A 16,684-nucleotide genomic window follows, 5' to 3' on the forward strand; every position below is an offset into this window, starting at 1 on the left:
CCAGTTGCCAGAAAATGGAGAGTCGTGGCATGCTCTGACAAGAAGCAGGCTTAATGGGCTCATCCTCAACTTGTTTGTAAACAGTCTATATATTGGCAATAATTAAATTTTGAGGGCTTGTTGGGACAATGTTGAAACTTTAATGCACAACTCTACATTTAAAAAAATTCTTTGTGAAACTATGCTTACTGGCAACCACATTCATATTAAACATCAAGAAGAAACAACATGTTTACAAGCTTTTGCAGGTTCCAGATATAATGATGGCCAGACAGCTTTGGATGACAGTTTGTTCTCAGCCTTGCTTGTTAGTAGCAACGAACATTATGACATCAGTTTTTGGAACTGCATAGCATTTGTGGCAGATGATGGTTGACTTCCGTATTTCAGAGGTGTGACGATACATCGTTTTCACGCGTGTGCTTATGAGTGTCTGTGTCTGAAAAGCTTCTGGGCTAGAATACTTTTTTTTTCTTGAGGAAATTATTTTCAGTGACTAGTAAGAATATAGAATTCTGACATGTGGGCATCATGCTTGAGAGTTCACAGTGTCCATTAAGTTATCTTGATATGTATATAAAAGCTCTCTGACGGTTTTTGCAGCCATGGTATAATCTCTGGCTAAAGATACATAGCCACATCAAGCAAATCAATCCATAATTTGATCTTTTCTTGATACTTGCCCCACAATGCTGTCAGTGAGCAATATTTTCTTCTGTCATCAGTTGACCGGAAGTTTCTCATCTGTTCAGATGTATGGGGAGGTGAGTTTGCTTAGGGTTGTGCCTGTATTGTAGATTACAGTAGTGAAGTATATTATGAAATTCACCAGTTGCAGTATACCTGATTGATTGCAGTAATATATACCTCCGCAGCAGCACGGACTACTGTATGCGTACTAGTTTGAGGTAGGTTGCTGCGAAGGCAGTTAACTATGATGCCTGTCTTCAAGATGCGTGGTAGACTGTCCTAAAAAGATTCTTAAAGCTCAAAGGTTGAGTATTTGACTGAAAACTTTTGTTTCCAGGGCAAAGTGAAGCTTTTTTGCATAAATGAATTCAAATAACTGCTCTGAGTGGTTACTGTAACACGAAGAATACTTAAGAGCACTTTACTTTGCTCTGAAAGTGCAAGGTATACTTTTCACCCCTTGGGCTTCTGAAGTGCACAGGAACAGGCAGGTTTACAATAGACAAATCACTGCACTCCTTCCTCCTATGAGAACAACTCAGAAGAATAGGTGTCACTTATTGCATAGTAGTTGAACATTATGATAATGATTGTGTAATAGCCTTTATGAAGACTTATACTGAGAAGAGCAGACAGAATCAATCTACAGAGGTAGAAGTAGAAAACTGGTGGATTATCATGTGCAAGATATTTTCATGACACAAAAGAAAAATTTACATTAAGTGGGGAAAAATCTCGAGTCCTAAACCATTACCTTATTGTAAAAGTAAGCTTTATGCTAAGTGACCACTGTAGATACAGTTAACAACATTTATGATGTTAGTAAAACTAAGGGTTGAGTATTGTTCTTCTGTAATGAATATAGTCTCTTTCATCAGTAAATGTTCAAAGGATGATGTCAGAGTTTCACTAAAATGAATAAAGTCTATCTGAGTTCTTAAAGCATATAATACTATTTTTAACTCTTTCAAGGTACTTAGACTTTATTAAGGAATTGACTTTTTACAGTCTTTGTGATTTTAAAAAAATCTTACGTTGTACTATGCGTCTTGATAAATACACAACTTTCTTATACTCTTGATTTGAATGTTCTGAAAATACATTTCTGAAAATCTATTCTGAATTATTGGCTGATGCAGTTTGACAGACTTGGCTCTCTGCTACTGGAAGAAGAGTTTTTTTCTTCAATGATTTTTTGAAAGGAGAGAACTTAAATTTTATACTTGTTATTTGAGAATCTATTTTAAGAAAGCAACCTGAGTTTAAAACTTTTTTTTCCAGTTCCTCAAATGTTAGCAATGATGGTTGACTTGGAAGAAGATGAAGATTGGGCAAATGCAGATGAGCTTGAAGATGATGATTTTGACAGGTAATTATGAAACTAGTTGTTTTGATATTTTATCAAGGCTGTGTGGCTAAAGGCAGATTTTAAGTGCAAGATGCAAATGACGGCAGTGCGTTACTTTTTCTTTACTCAAGTAACTCTTCTAATTTTGTTCCCTCGGTCATGAGCAGTATATATGACTGTTCTCAGACAGTTTATATGTAGGTTATTTAGGTACTGTTCAGCAAGTAAGTAAATTTTTTCAGTATTCGTGTATTGCTGTAACTTACTTCTACAAGTTGCATGTCCTCTTGTGTGTTTTAACTTTTCAGACTTCTGTTTCTTCTGTCATTTTTGTTACTCAGTTCAGAAGTCACTGCTCCTAACCCTTTAAATTGAGGGCTTATCCTGAAGTTAGCTGGAACCAAAGCTGAAGGATACTGACCTGTTTAATCATCTACAACCAATCTCTTCATATGTTTCTGTATCTATGCCCTTGAAAAGGTGGTGTTAAAGAAAAAAGCTGCCTGCCTTTGAAGGACATCAGAATGCATAGTGGAATTCCTTGCTGGATTTCATCTAGCTCAAAAATACTATGATTTTGCTATTATTTGAAATCCCTTGGCATGGCTAGCAGTAGCTTATCTTGTTGTGTCTTAGGTGAGAAAGGTCTAAAGATGTCCAGTGTTTCTGATTTGCTTATTCCTGCATGCTTTGTAGCTTGCTCCAACTTGTCACTAGAATGACAGTGGTTTGTCTACAGCATCCTGCTACATCTGCTCTTGTCCAAATACAGTTAAAATGAAGTAGAAGAAAGCAGAAACATGTGTAGGAGATAACTGTCTCCACACTTCTGTAAAGACACGGATGTTCATTACCAGTCCAGACATTTTTTGCCACATCTGGCATCTCCTTGAAGACTCAAATGTAATTAGCGTTTTGAAACAATTTGTCACAAACACTTTGAGATCTTCATAGGAAGACAGGCAATAGAAGAGATGTTGATTTACCACTGAACTGTATAGCAACTTCTACTAGATATCGGGCGTGTAAAGACACTTGCAAAACCGATATATAGGAATTTATGGAAGAAAGAGTTTAATTTCTGCTTGACTTGGAATACTTTTTTTTTGTTCCCCTTGATTATGGAACTGAAAGTAAGCTGTCCTTTCTTCCCCCTCTCACATGGTAGACCAGACCCTTTTAACCTGTTTCATTTCCTCAGCTTTGAAATTTTGCCATACAGGTAGAACTGTCAGACACCACTGCATTCAGGTTTGTCAAGTATTTGAATCTCTTCATTCAGCTAGGTTTCAAGGGGAAATAGAATATTAAAGTTCATATCCTCATCAAGCCTTTCAGGGTGTGGAATTGTATTCAAATGGGCTGCTTTAGGCAGCTTAGTAAGTACTCTGAATCATCCCCTTGAGGCATGCCAATTTCTCTTTATTGTCAGCAGAGTAACTTTGTTCTTCTAAACACAAGTTAGCTGCCTATGGATTTTTGAGTGAAAATTCTCCCTTCTTTGTTACAAGTTGCAAGTAGAGCCAGCAAAGATCGGAAAACGAGTTATGCTCAGCAACCTTAGCCTAAAGGAGAAACATAGTTCCTTTGGCCCTCTAAGTCATAGGAGAGCTTGAGGCGTAGACACAAAATACTGGACATCAGCTGGTCTCTGGTGATTGTGTGTGGTGTTAGTTTTTTCTTTTAGCAGGTTCACTCATGTTACTATGTGTTTCCCACCACAGACGTTCACCTTTGTGGAGAGTTGTTGATTAGCTGATGTGCGGCTAACCTCTTCTGGTGCTTGAGTCTTTGTAGCTTCATAAGAAGCCTGGAATTTCTGTGTAGTCCAAGAAACAGGCTAATGATCATCAGGCTGTAGCCTAGTTAGGGTGTGTTCGGATCTGACTAAGGGGGATGTGAGTCAGCCTACACAAAAGCATCAGGGAATATTTTAGCATTTCCAGCTTTTTGTTGCTCTGACTTCATAGAGCAGTGAAATTCTAAAGGAGGAAAAGGTTAATCCAACTTCCTCTTTTCCTGGCAAAAGTCTTGCAAACATTGCAGGGAGGTGTGTGGTCATTTTTCTAAGATAGACTATCTTTATTTCCTCAAACTGAATGTATGAATTAATGGTGGAAGGAAAGAGCTCAAGGAATGTAATTTCAGATGAAAGCTGCCATTAACTTCAGTGAGTTTGCTCCAATCCAAAACTCGGTGCCCGTGCTCTGTTGTCCTGCTGGTGATATGTCTGTTTATTTGAACACAACTAATCTGAAGGACAAATACAGTATTTTCAGTATCTTTGCGCAAACACCTTTGTTCACAGCATGTGAGTTTCTAGGCTGTTTATGGTTTGTAATGAGACTTGGGGATTCAAGCATAATAGTTGGAAGACCTCTATTTCTGACCCAGCTGACTGACACGTGAAAGAAGGAGGAGATTCATCCCTTTCTGAACCAGTACTCAGTTTTTCCATCAGCATGGGTGTCTAGGATGGACTGTAACGACCTTGAGTTATTACAGTGCTAGCTATACCCAGACTGTAACAGGAGTTATCTGTGTCCTGGAAACTTTCTCACTTTTCTGTAGGGAATAATTCTATGGGGTGGAACAAGTCACTTTACACAGATGATGTTTGGCTATTCTCACTTCTGGAGCTGGCTGAGAGTCACAAATTCCTCACCTGGACTGGATGCTTTCTGCCTGACTCATTGGCAAGAGAACATGCTACTAGAGTACTGGTGCTGCAGCCATGCAGGAAAGGTCTCTTATGTGCTAAAACTTGAATTCTGCTGGTTCATCTGATTTATAGCAAGTCTGAATTGGTTTGTGTTCTCATGACAAAAGGATGATGGCCAGTATTACTGCTTAATTCATTGCAAATTTAGTTTCAGCTTTCTAGGTATGTGTAGTTGTTGTAAAATTCAGTCTATACCTTCAGTGCTAGTAAGGCCCAAGTTTCTTTGTTACTAGACTTAATCAATGAGCTACAGATAATAAATGTAGGTGGAGGGTAAATAATTTTGTGACTGGTGTGTGTGCTTTTGGGCTTGGGTATGCTTTATTTACTTATGGAGGCTCATGTGTATTCAGATGGCAAAAGTTTGGAGACTAGAACTGCAGGAAAGGGCACTTCTGTGCCCTGTTGGACTGTTTGTTTTATTGTAGATATCAAACCACTGATATTTCTGTAACTGATATTTAGCAATGCAGTTGCTGGTGAGAGTGCACTGGACAGGATGGCATGTGGCCTTGGAGGAAAACTTGTTTTACCTATGATTAAAGAACATATTATGCAAATGCTTCAGAATCGTAAGTAACTGCATTTTTTTTTTTTTTTACAATTCTATCATTTCTAGGAAGTTTGATATCTCTTAAATCTTTATGTTTAGCTGCTTAATATATTTTTATGTGCTTCCACTTTTGATTTCAGCAGCAAAAACTGTAAATGCTGTGAACTTGGAAGTTTATACCTTTTCGTAACTGTGATTTATTAAACTTAAACACAGTGCATTACAACATTTTTCTGGAACATGGACAGCTGAATGGAGATGTCAAAACTAAAACAGTACTTTTTTTAAAACTCACAGTTTGTGAATTAAATATAAATAAGGGAAGACTTTTTTTACTATAGAATATTCTCTAAATTCCTGTACAGTGCCTCATAGTACCTTAAGTGTGCCTAAACTGCCACCTGTTACTCTGTAGCTCAATTTTTTTGTTTGTTCAGAAGTGCTGCATTTAAGGGAAATTTTAATATATTACAGCTCATAGAGGAAAACTTATTCTTTTTTTTTTTTCCCCTGTAATTTGATCAACCAAAATACAGAAGTCTGTGGTAGGCTGTCTGTCTTTTGGTATGCTGATTTTAATAATTGTTTCATGAGGTGGTTCCATATATTCTTATCAGTTACTTTGTATGCTTCTTTTCCTCTTAAAATTCCTGTAATGCTTGCTCAGGCAATCATTCAAAAAAATATTGTGCGTTTGTTGCATGTGCTTTCACTTGACTTCTGCTTTGAGCCTTTGAAGTAGAAGATGATGCAAAAGTTCTGAGTACTTTTCCTACGTTTATGCTTTAAAACCCAGTCCAAAAAAGACTGTTACTATATTGAATATGGAACATAGGGCTGCTCAGGGTACCACCTGCAGCGTGTGAACACTTATAAAGTCTGTTTGGAATGAATTTTTATGGTAAAGAAAGTTTTATTAAGGAAACAGATTAACCTGACTCTTCCAGTGTCAATAGCTTGAAGGCTAGCAAATGCCTAGTGTCATAGTACCCACAGAAAGGTGTGGAGTCTAATGGCTTTAAGACCTGAGTCCTGTGAAGGGGAGAAGTCATGCAGTTGATGCCTGATCCTTTCTTTCTGCTGGGTCAGAGCTTTCCATAACCAATAGTACTTTTTGGAAAAGGGAAGTGCAATAGATATTGTTTGGTTCAGAGACTCTCACTGGTGGGGAGTTGGGAGGAAAGATGAAGATATTTAGATCAAAACATCATCAATACTCTCAGAAATCAAACTTTCCCTTCTCTTATCCCCAGCGCTTTTCTCACAAATGTTTATTGAAATAATAATTTAAAATTTCTGGGTTTGGATTGGGTAGCCGGATGGTCCAAACATGACTGCGTTTCATTTTGTAGTATCATTAATTTCAAGTGTAGAATTCATGCTAATAGTAATACAGTGAGAGTAACAAGAGGTGCAGGCTTAACTAGGAACAGCCAGTGAACTTAAATAGCAGCAAAATAAACTACTGCTTCACTGTACCTTCTGTCAAGATGATATTTCATCTCATCCTGATCAAACAGAAGCTTGAGTGTCAGGATTCTGGTACTCTGAACTGGTGTTCTCCATTCCAGGAATTCAATGAATTCAATTCATTGCCACCAACAATGAAATCTTGCATTATTTTGGGAAAGAAGTTCTGTTACATGCCTCTCCTGCAGGTCGATTGATAAACCTGTTTGTTCTTCTGGTTTTCTTTTCTGTAATCCCCATGGTTTCTAGCAGAGGAAGATTTTTGTATAAGTAAATAAAAGAAATTGGAGTTTCTCATATGTTTCCCTGGCTTAGAGAAAGGATAGGGGTGTGAAAGATCTGTTTCAACGATACCCACTAGCCTGAGAATAGGCCAATAGGACTGGGGCGTGGGGGGGAAAAGCTTTACATCCCTAAATGGAATGTTACTGTTCTTAAACAGTCTTGGGGAGACTGCTGAAAAGTTTAGTTCTGGTTATTTGTTTTAAATTTAGATACTGTTTGGTTCACTAGACCTTTTTTCCTTCCTGACCTAAAGAGGAAGGTATAGGCTGTTTTGAGATCACTTAAAAAAAAAAAAAGGGGGGGGGGGGGGGGCGGCCAGAAAATACTGTCTTGATGTTTCCCTGATTAGCTCATTTAATGAAAATGTAGTTCCCAGGTTTTAGTACCATGTACATACTTGTATCAGCAGTTTAGAATTCTTTTTTCTAGGTCTGGATTTGGCTTGGATTAGATACTCAAATTTTTGTGCCTCTCTGGAAGTATGTATAAGGAAAAGTGAAAAGTATTTAACAAATCAAGTAGATGCATCAATTTCCCTTCCCTTTCCTATTCTTCACTCTTCCTCCTCCTGTCCCATCCCCCCAGAAAAGGTGATTTGTCTTTGTGGTGCTTCATAGTTTCCAAAATGAATAACATATATTTATTTTCTTTTTACTCATCTGTAGCTGACTGGAAATATAGGCATGCTGGCTTGATGGCACTCTCAGCCATTGGAGAAGGTTGCCACCAACAGATGGAGGGAATTTTAAATGAGATAGTTAATTTTGTTTTGCTGTTCCTTCAGGATCCTGTGAGTCTAATTCAATTAATTATTTCAAAATGTTTTCATTTCTGCTCTCATGACTACTTGTTAACTATTTGAGGAAAATACTTTTCCAGCATCCAAGAGTAAGATATGCTGCTTGTAATGCTATTGGACAAATGGCAACTGACTTCGCACCTGGTTTTCAAAAGAAATTTCATGAGAAGGCAAGTAGTAGAATAGTCAAAAAAAAAGAAGTGGTAGAACTATCCCCCTTTCAGAAACTTGTTTTTCTGAAAATAAACACTACTGTTTCAGGTGATAGCAGCTCTTCTGCAAACCATGGAGGATCAAGGCAACCAGCGTGTTCAAGCCCATGCAGCTGCAGCACTCATAAACTTCACTGAAGATTGTCCCAAGTCACTGCTTATCCCATATTTGGATAATCTAGTGAAGCACCTTCATTCCACTATGGTGATAAAATTACAAGAGGTATAATATACTGAACAAATTGCTTTACGGTGGGTAATCTGTCACATACACAGAATAAGTTTAGCTGAACTAAGATGTCTGAAATAAGTCAGTAGACATATCTGCTGATGTTATAAACTGACAAGAATTAGGATACATACAAGAAAGTTCTTTAGATTTGGCATGCTTTTAAGTAAAATATGTGCTTTAGAAATAAAACGCTTTATTCTTCCTCTTTCCAAGTTGATACAGAAAGGCACTAAGCTAGTTTTGGAGCAAGTTGTGACTTCAATTGCATCAGTTGCAGATACAGCAGAGGAGAAGTTTGTTCCCTACTATGACTTATTTATGCCCTCTTTAAAACACATTGTTGAGAATGCTGTTCAGAAGGAATTAAGACTTTTACGAGGAAAAACTATTGAATGCATCAGCCTAATTGGTCTCGCTGTTGGTAAAGAAAAGGTAAGTTTAGATCTTATCTAATGGTCTAAATATATTTTAAAGCACCTTTTTTTTCTGCGGTGTTAACACTGAATTAATATATTCACTTGTTAAACGTAGAGCTACATTGTTGATGATTTCTGTGTTTGTCTTCATGTTTTCATTTCTGACCTGTCTTGCTGTTTAGATTCACAAATTCAGAATAGAATCTTATGAAAATATTACAGCTTAAGTTATTCTTGTCATATGGAACAATGTTGAAACAAGCATTTTTTTCCTTCCTTTTTGGGGTTTTTTTTTTGCCTTAAGAGAAATACTGGAGCATCTCCTTTAGGCAGTGTCAGAATGGCAGGTAAAATGTATGTAGTTAAAAGGAAACTTAGCACTGTTTTTTGTATGTGGATGCCTGAAAAAGTTTAAATGTGCTCGTAATAGAACTTAAAGTACTTGTTTGTCATGAGGCTTGATGTATTTAGCAGGGGTTTTTGTTGATGTTAAGTTGGTTAAAATGTGTCTCTGTAAAAGTACCGAGAAACAACTGTGAAGGACTGTGTAAGAGTCTAAGTGATGTTCTCATAGCAACTTTGCATTAATAATTATTGAGTGAAGAAAACAAAATCATACTCCAAAGTAAAATAATGTGATGTACGCAGTACGAAAATACTAATAGCCCCCAAATTACCAGCCCTTTCCTTGGACTTAGAAGGACTACCAGTAAACTTACCATTCATGCAACTAAATTTTTTAAACAGATTTTAAACATAACGTGTTTAATAAATTATTCTTGGAGGACTACTGGGAATGAGGGGAGTGAAAAGAGGATAAGCGTAACATCATTGGGGCATCTGATGTGACCTAAAATATTACAAGCACATGAGTAAGTAGCTCATGCTGTCAGCTTTTATCCCAGCTCTATAAAAGAGTCAACATAGTAAGGAGGATATCTGGGGAAGTTAGAATTGTCAGATTATGCTTTGTGAGTATTAGTATTTCTTTATGATGTGTTTTATTTAAATAGTCCTCTGCTTTCAAGTATATGAATAGAGGTACAGTGAAGCTTAAGACAAGAATGACTTGGTGAGACTTCCAGGAAAAGAACTTGTGTTTTCACTTTTATCCACATTTCAGTCTATTTCCAGCTTTAGCTTGTGTCTTGATAGTGTGTTGGACATAAATGCTCACTTAAATTGTTTGGTGTTAAGTCTCAGAAATGACCCTTTTAATTTGCCTTTAAAAACAGTTGTTTCCTTTATCTAGTTTATGCAGGATGCATCAGATGTAATGCAGCTGTTACTGAAGACACAAACAGACTTCAGCGATCTAGAAGATGATGATCCACAGGTATGTTAAAATTGTCTTTTTATAGTGCATAGCTCATTGGTTAGTATTAAAAATGTTCTTTGTACAATGTGACATTTCCCCCCCCATGTAATTACACATTCAGACTAATTGTTCAAGATGTCTTACAAAAGTTGAGATTGATTGCTCTAAGATGGCCTTAGAGTCTTTTACAGAACTGCGTTTAGGAAATGAGACTTCCAGGACCTATATTTGCTGAAGAAATTTCAGCATGTGGGTAATCATTCCTTGTCTATTAGTAACTACTTTGTTTGGCATTGTATGACCTATTCCCTTGCTGTCACCTCTTATAAATAGTTCAGCAAGACTTCTTAGACAGCTGTTCTAATGAGTGGAGAGCTATTTTGACTTGTGCATCTGAAAACAAATACTCCTCTGAAAACACAGTACTGCACTCTTTTTTGCTCTGTTTGCAGGAATGTGGCTCAGTAGTATCATTTAAATTCAGGAAATTATTCATTTCAGAAAGAAATTTACTTTTCAAGACAGTCATGATTGCATTACAAGTACATCTTATACTGTCACATTTTTACATGTATAGCAACTTTGATCAGAGGTACTGTCAGTGCGTTGTTACAAATAAAGACTTGGGACAGGTCTCTTGAAGATGCGTTTTTATATGGATTGCATATTGGACGAGTTCTTCTCTTTGAAATAAGTTTTATGCACTGCTGACAAATTCTTTAAAAATGTCCTATTGTATAATGTTCTTCCTTTATGCTTTCTTTTTAAGTATGCATTAAAATAAAATGTGGGATGTGAAAATTCTGACTTTGTTCTCTTTTATAGATTTCTTACATGATCTCAGCATGGGCCAGAATGTGTAAAATTCTTGGAAAGGAATTTCAGCAGTATCTTCCTGTTGTCATGGGACCTTTAATGAAGACTGCATCTATTAAACCTGAAGTAGCTCTTTTAGACAGTAGGTTTAAGATAATGTTTTGCTTGAAAAAATACTGAAATAAAGTATTTTGTAGCACTTTCAGATATTTTCTTTTTTTCCCCCCACTCCATATAACAGCACAAGATATGGAGAATATGAGTGATGATGACGGTTGGGAATTTGTAAACCTAGGAGATCAGCAAAGCTTTGGAATTAAAACTGCAGGCCTTGAGGAAAAAGCAACTGCATGCCAGATGCTGGTGAGTAATAGGACAGTTTTGGTGATCTGTGTATTGCTGGACAATGAGTCTGAAGCCAAAATCTGTAACGAAAATATTCTTTATAGTATCAAATGAAATAGTTCTGTTTTTCTTTGGGTGATAGTGTTAAGTTTGAATTTCAGACACTTTGTGTGTGTTTTACTTGATTAAAAATAGTTTCTTTAGTTTGGAGCTTCAATTTTTAGGCTGAACAGATAGTTTTCCTTTGTTAGCAAAACTTTTAAGGAATTGGAGATTTTAAAGAGTAGTTCCTTTTTGCAAATAGTGATGTTTCTGAATTAGGTTTAAAAAAAATACGTGCATGTACTAAGAGTGAGAGCTCAAGCTGCTATCAGGGTTTCTTAAAATACCAGAGTGGAGGGGGTATATTAAATGGATTATTGCATGTTTTTTTAAATAAATTAAAAAAACCTTAAACTTTTAAAAATCTTTCTCACCATTACATAGTTGAAAAATATTAGTAACAGTATTTTCCCTTAAAGGTGGCACTTCCATGCTTTATGTTTCAGGTTTGCTATGCAAAAGAGCTAAAAGAAGGATTTGTGGAGTACACAGAGCAAGTTGTAAAGCTGATGGTTCCCTTGTTGAAGTTCTATTTCCATGATGATATCCTGTTAACGAATTCTACTGTGAAAATGGAAACGTAGTTTGGAAGAAAGAGTCATGCTTACTGTTTCCCTAAATTAATTGAAAGTGTTAGTGTTAAAATATTATGTTGCTTTATGGCAGAAATTGTTTCCACGAACATTGTTTTGTACGCTATTTTAGGCAACGTATCCTACTTTTTCCCCTAGTTTCTTTTTAAACAAGCATGTCTATAATGTTAAAAGCAAACAGTAGAGAAAGTGATGTTTGTGCCAACAAAGTGAAGGAGAACTTGAATAGCTTTTCTGTCATGGCCTGAAACAGGCTTGAAACAACTTTTAAATAGCAAACAGTTTAGTTTTCCTGTGATCTTAATCTGTATCTAATTAAGAAATTAAATGCACTGAACTGTAATAAAAAAAAATCAATTTCAGGTACAAAACTACTAACTTCATTATGGTGGTGGGTGCTTAAATTGTAGGCGTTTTATGTTGGTCTTGATTGTTTTATTTCCTTAATGATGAAACGTGTTCGAGTGGCAGCAGCAGAGTCGATGCCCCTCCTTCTTGAATGTGCTAGAGTTCGTGGGCCGGAGTACCTCACACAGATGTGGCACTTCATGTGTGATGCACTCATCAAAGCCATTGGGACGGAACCAGATTCAGATGTTCTCTCAGAAATAATGCATTCTTTTGCGAAGGTAACTTTCTTCCTTACAAATTTTGTGGCGTTACTGTTCATAGCTTTTTACGGTAAGAAAGGACATGTGTTTGATGTTCATTTAAATGGCTGGAAGAAATGCAAGGCTTCCTCTACACGAAGTTTGGTTTGACTGTAAATGTTGTCATAGCTGATTGAAAACTTAGTTGTACTTTTTTTTTGCAAGAACAAAAATACCAAAGTATTAACCCAAAATATTTACCAGTTTTGTTCATTTTAACCACAAACCATAAACTGAAGTTATGTGGATGAAATGTACAGTGGTACTATGCCTTACTTGTATAATTTGAGCATTGATTACAGTATGAATGTTCTATTAGTAGTATTTCTGCTAGTGATCACTTAAAGCAGAGTGTGTTAATATTCTCTGTATGCTTAGATTTCATTGACACTGCTCATGTAACTTAACGCTGAAAAACCTCTTATTTCACTAGTGCATTGAGGTAATGGGAGATGGATGCCTTAACAACGAACACTTTGAAGAACTTGGAGGAATATTGAAAGGAAAACTAGAAGAGCACTTTAAAAATCAAGAATTAAGGCAGGGTAAGTTAACATGTGATAATGGCTGTTCTTTAAAGCGGAATTCCTAATAATTTCTGAACATGAAAAAAAAGCTTAGTTCAGATTTCTTTAATTTGCATGTTTATGTAAGCTAATTGGGCTTTGAAACAACAGAATCCATGAATTATCTTCTAGAGCTTAAAAAATATGAAGATGGCATCATTTGTAGAAATACTGTAGTTTAATCAACAGTTGATGGGCAGATTTACTTGAAGACAGTGCACATATCTATGGTGTTGTCATTTCTGTGTTTTCATCTAAAGTCTTTGCAATTTTCTTAAAGCAATGGTAGTTTCTTATTTCTATGCGCTTTTCTTGTCCTTGTGAACAAGCTGATGTGTTTATTTCTATTTCATGCGCTTTTACACATTCTTAAACTGAGCTGTCTCATTATACTTCTTGTTTTTCTGTGAAAGCTCTTTGAAGCTTCTTAGACAGAAAATTCCTGTTGCATCTGCAGCTACTGTTACCTATTTTCGAAATTTGTTTCTGCATAATTTTTTTCCCTTTCACAGGCTTCTTATGCACTTGTAGAAATGTAATGGTTTAATATTTGTTTTTTAATTTAGTGAAAAGACAAGATGAAGACTATGATGAACAAGTTGAAGAGTCATTACAGGATGAAGTAAGTTGGTTTGGGGAGTTTTTCCACTCATAAAGCACCAGGATGGAAAAATATTACACGGGTATGCTATGCTACTCAGTTAAAGCGTAGTGCATCCTCAGAACTATTTCTTCCTGGAAGAATGTTCTGTTGCCATATTCCTTCAAAACTTCCAGTAAGAAATGGGTCACACTACATGTGTGAATTGGAAAATACGAAAGGTTTCCTTGTCCAGTAGACTGAAGGAAGAAGTTCAGGATATAGCTCTTCATTTTCTTCATCCTCTCAAACAATTCTTAGATGACTTTAAATAGTCTGCTGTCAAATGCTGCATCAGTGATAATCTAAGGCCTAGCCCTGCTGACTTGCTTTTTCTTTGTGCCTTATGACCTAGGTGGCTCTTAACCTTGAGCATACCTCTGATACCTAGACCTCTGATGTGTCAGGTCAGGAGCCTGTCTCAAAAAGAATAGACCTAAAATAGGATCAAAGGAGGGCAGCAGGATGAATAGCTGGTGTAATGTGTTTGCTTATGAGAGAATACCAAAGTGACTATTTATCCACTAAGATACTGAACTGACTTTTTAGTTTGGAGTAGAGGTGACTGTAGAAGAGATATGATAGTTCTATTAAATCATTATTGGTATGGAGAGAGTAATAAAGAATAATAAGTCACTGCTGCTTATAACATGAGACATAAAGGATACTTGGTAAATTTAAGAAATAGGAAATATTTTTGCCACACAATGCATGTGTGAAGCTTTTGAAGTTGAATTATGAAGTCTGTCTACATGAGTTCAACCTGTGTGCAGACTCCAGAATGTAACTTAACAGATCATGCGCTTGTCTGTAAATACTTTCTTAAATAACAATGAGTTCTTGAGCCCCTTTCCTTTGGGAACATGAGGCCAGCATTCAAAAGGATAGATTTCTGGCGCATGCATACTGCTTGAGATCAAAAAATAACAAAATGCAAGTTCTGAGCCAAGAGCCTTTCCTGATTTTTCTCCCTTTCTTATTTGCAATGTTTGCTGTTCATTCTTGTAGACAGTGAGTTAGGCGGTTCATTATCTTTTTTCTTATGTACTGATAATGAGAGAAAATGCTAGCAAGCAGCAGTTTCAGAGAAGCTGACTCCACACTCTGCAACAGTGTTGCAAGGCATTTTAAAAAATTATTAAATTTATATTTGACCTTGCTGATTTTTTTTTTTAAAGACTGCAAGGAAGACTTGTCTGCATTATCCTGTGAAAATAGGAGTGGGATCAGAATGTCACTTGCCATATGGACAGAATTAACATATGGTAATGAGTAACACTTGGTTATACACCTTTGGTCCCAGAATATGTTTATGTAGCCCTTACCTCAAGGCAGCAGAAATATAAGGGAGTACGGAAGTCATGAGAGATATTCAAATAGTAGTTTTCAATAAGATATCCAGATACAGCCCTGGCTTAGGCAATAACTAAACTGCTGGTTTGATAGAGCGTAGGAGAAGGCATACACTAAGCAAGTGTTATGCTCTCCCCCTGAGCATCTGTTATCAGCTATTAGTAAACAGGCGATACCAGGCCAGGTGGACCTTGTGGTGTGATGCAGCAGTTCTTATCTCTATTTTCATTTGTGCATATGTTCCAGAGTTATTGCTTGAATTATGCCTTGACAATGCAGAAGCTGTCTAACCAGTGAGGGTTTAAATATCCTGTTGTGGGAAGCTGCCTGTTGCATGAGAAATACTTATTAGTTTCTCACTAGGGACCAGAAACTAGCTGTATTCTGTTTTCCCTGCCTGTTAAAGTATAAACTGATTAAAGGAACCATACTGAGTACAACAGAACTTGCTTTAAAACAAAGTTAGAGGGTTTTCCCAACACAAGTGTGTCCAGGGAGCAATCCTTGCTTGCAAATGTAACGTGAATTGATAGCTGAATCTGAGCTAATGATCGTTACTTCACCAGTTTGATGTATTAATTGGGCAAGGTGAAAAATGAAGTTAAGCTACAAGAGGAGAGGATTAATATTCCTTATATTTTTGCCACAATCTTCTATCACAGAGACAGTTATCCATTTACTTTTCAATAAAAGCTTGTTACAATATCTGTAAGCTACAGAAGAGGAAAAGGGCCTTCTGTCTTCTGTAAAGGGAATCCATTGAAGCAGTAAATTTGCACAAGACAGTGTTTGTCTTGCTAAAATTTTTCTGTCCCTGAAACAAATCTTCAAGTCCTAGGCAATTGAGTACTAGTAATTGACTTACACTTTCAAGAAGGGTAAAAAGGAGGACCCTAGGAACTACCAACCAGTCAGTCTCACCTCTGTGCCAGGTAAGATCATGGAAAAGATTTTCCTGGAAGCTATGTCAAGGCACATGGGAGACGGGAGTGATTAGAGACAGCTGATGTGGCTTCACAGAGGGCAAATCATGCCAGACTAATCTGGTGACTTCTATGATGGAGTGACTGCGTTAGTGGATTAAGGATGAGCAACTGATGTCATCTATCTTGACTTCTGTAAGGCCTTTGACACGGTCTCACACAACGTCCTTGTCACTTAATTGGAGAGATACAGATTTGATGGATGGACTATTTGGTGGATAAGGAATTGGCTGGATGGCCATGTCCAAAGAGTTGCATTCAGTGGCTCAATGTCCAAATGGAGATCAGTAACAAGGGGTGTCCTGCAGGGGTCTGTATTGTGACCAATGCTGTTCAGTATCTTTAACCACGTAGGTAGTGGGATCAAGTGCACCCTTAGCAAGTTTGCAGATGACACCAAGCTGAGTGGTGCAGTTGACATGCCTGAGGAACGGGATGCCATCCAGAGGGACCTGGACAGGCTTGAGAGGTGGGCCCGTGTGAACCTCATGAGGTTCAACAAGGCCAAGTGCAAGGTCCTGCACCTCGGTTGGGGCAAACCCCCGGTATCCATACAGGCTGGGGGATGAAGGGATTGAGAGCAGCCCTGCC

The 16,684-nt window shown here is 37.1% G+C and overlaps 1 protein-coding gene across 1 annotated transcript in view; it reads left to right on the forward strand.

Moving 5' to 3' along the window:
• The window catches only part of IPO5 (importin 5), a 40,611-nt gene that overhangs the window by 13,662 nt on the left and 10,265 nt on the right, over positions 1–16,684 (forward strand). The window contains exons 8-20 of the mRNA XM_009333329.1: positions 1,972–2,059; positions 5,226–5,332; positions 7,734–7,858; positions 7,948–8,037; positions 8,129–8,302; positions 8,525–8,743; positions 9,980–10,063; positions 10,871–11,003; positions 11,103–11,224; positions 11,755–11,851; positions 12,358–12,530; positions 12,985–13,096; positions 13,684–13,739. Coding sequence (XP_009331604.1) covers positions 1,972–2,059; positions 5,226–5,332; positions 7,734–7,858; positions 7,948–8,037; positions 8,129–8,302; positions 8,525–8,743; positions 9,980–10,063; positions 10,871–11,003; positions 11,103–11,224; positions 11,755–11,851; positions 12,358–12,530; positions 12,985–13,096; positions 13,684–13,739 — 1,580 coding nt within the window. The remainder of the gene's footprint in view (positions 1–1,971; positions 2,060–5,225; positions 5,333–7,733; positions 7,859–7,947; positions 8,038–8,128; positions 8,303–8,524; positions 8,744–9,979; positions 10,064–10,870; positions 11,004–11,102; positions 11,225–11,754; positions 11,852–12,357; positions 12,531–12,984; positions 13,097–13,683; positions 13,740–16,684) is intronic.

Source organism: Pygoscelis adeliae, unplaced genomic scaffold (genome assembly GCF_000699105.1).
Source record: "Pygoscelis adeliae isolate BGI_AS28 unplaced genomic scaffold, ASM69910v1 Scaffold48, whole genome shotgun sequence".
NCBI lineage: Eukaryota > Metazoa > Chordata > Aves > Sphenisciformes > Spheniscidae > Pygoscelis > Pygoscelis adeliae.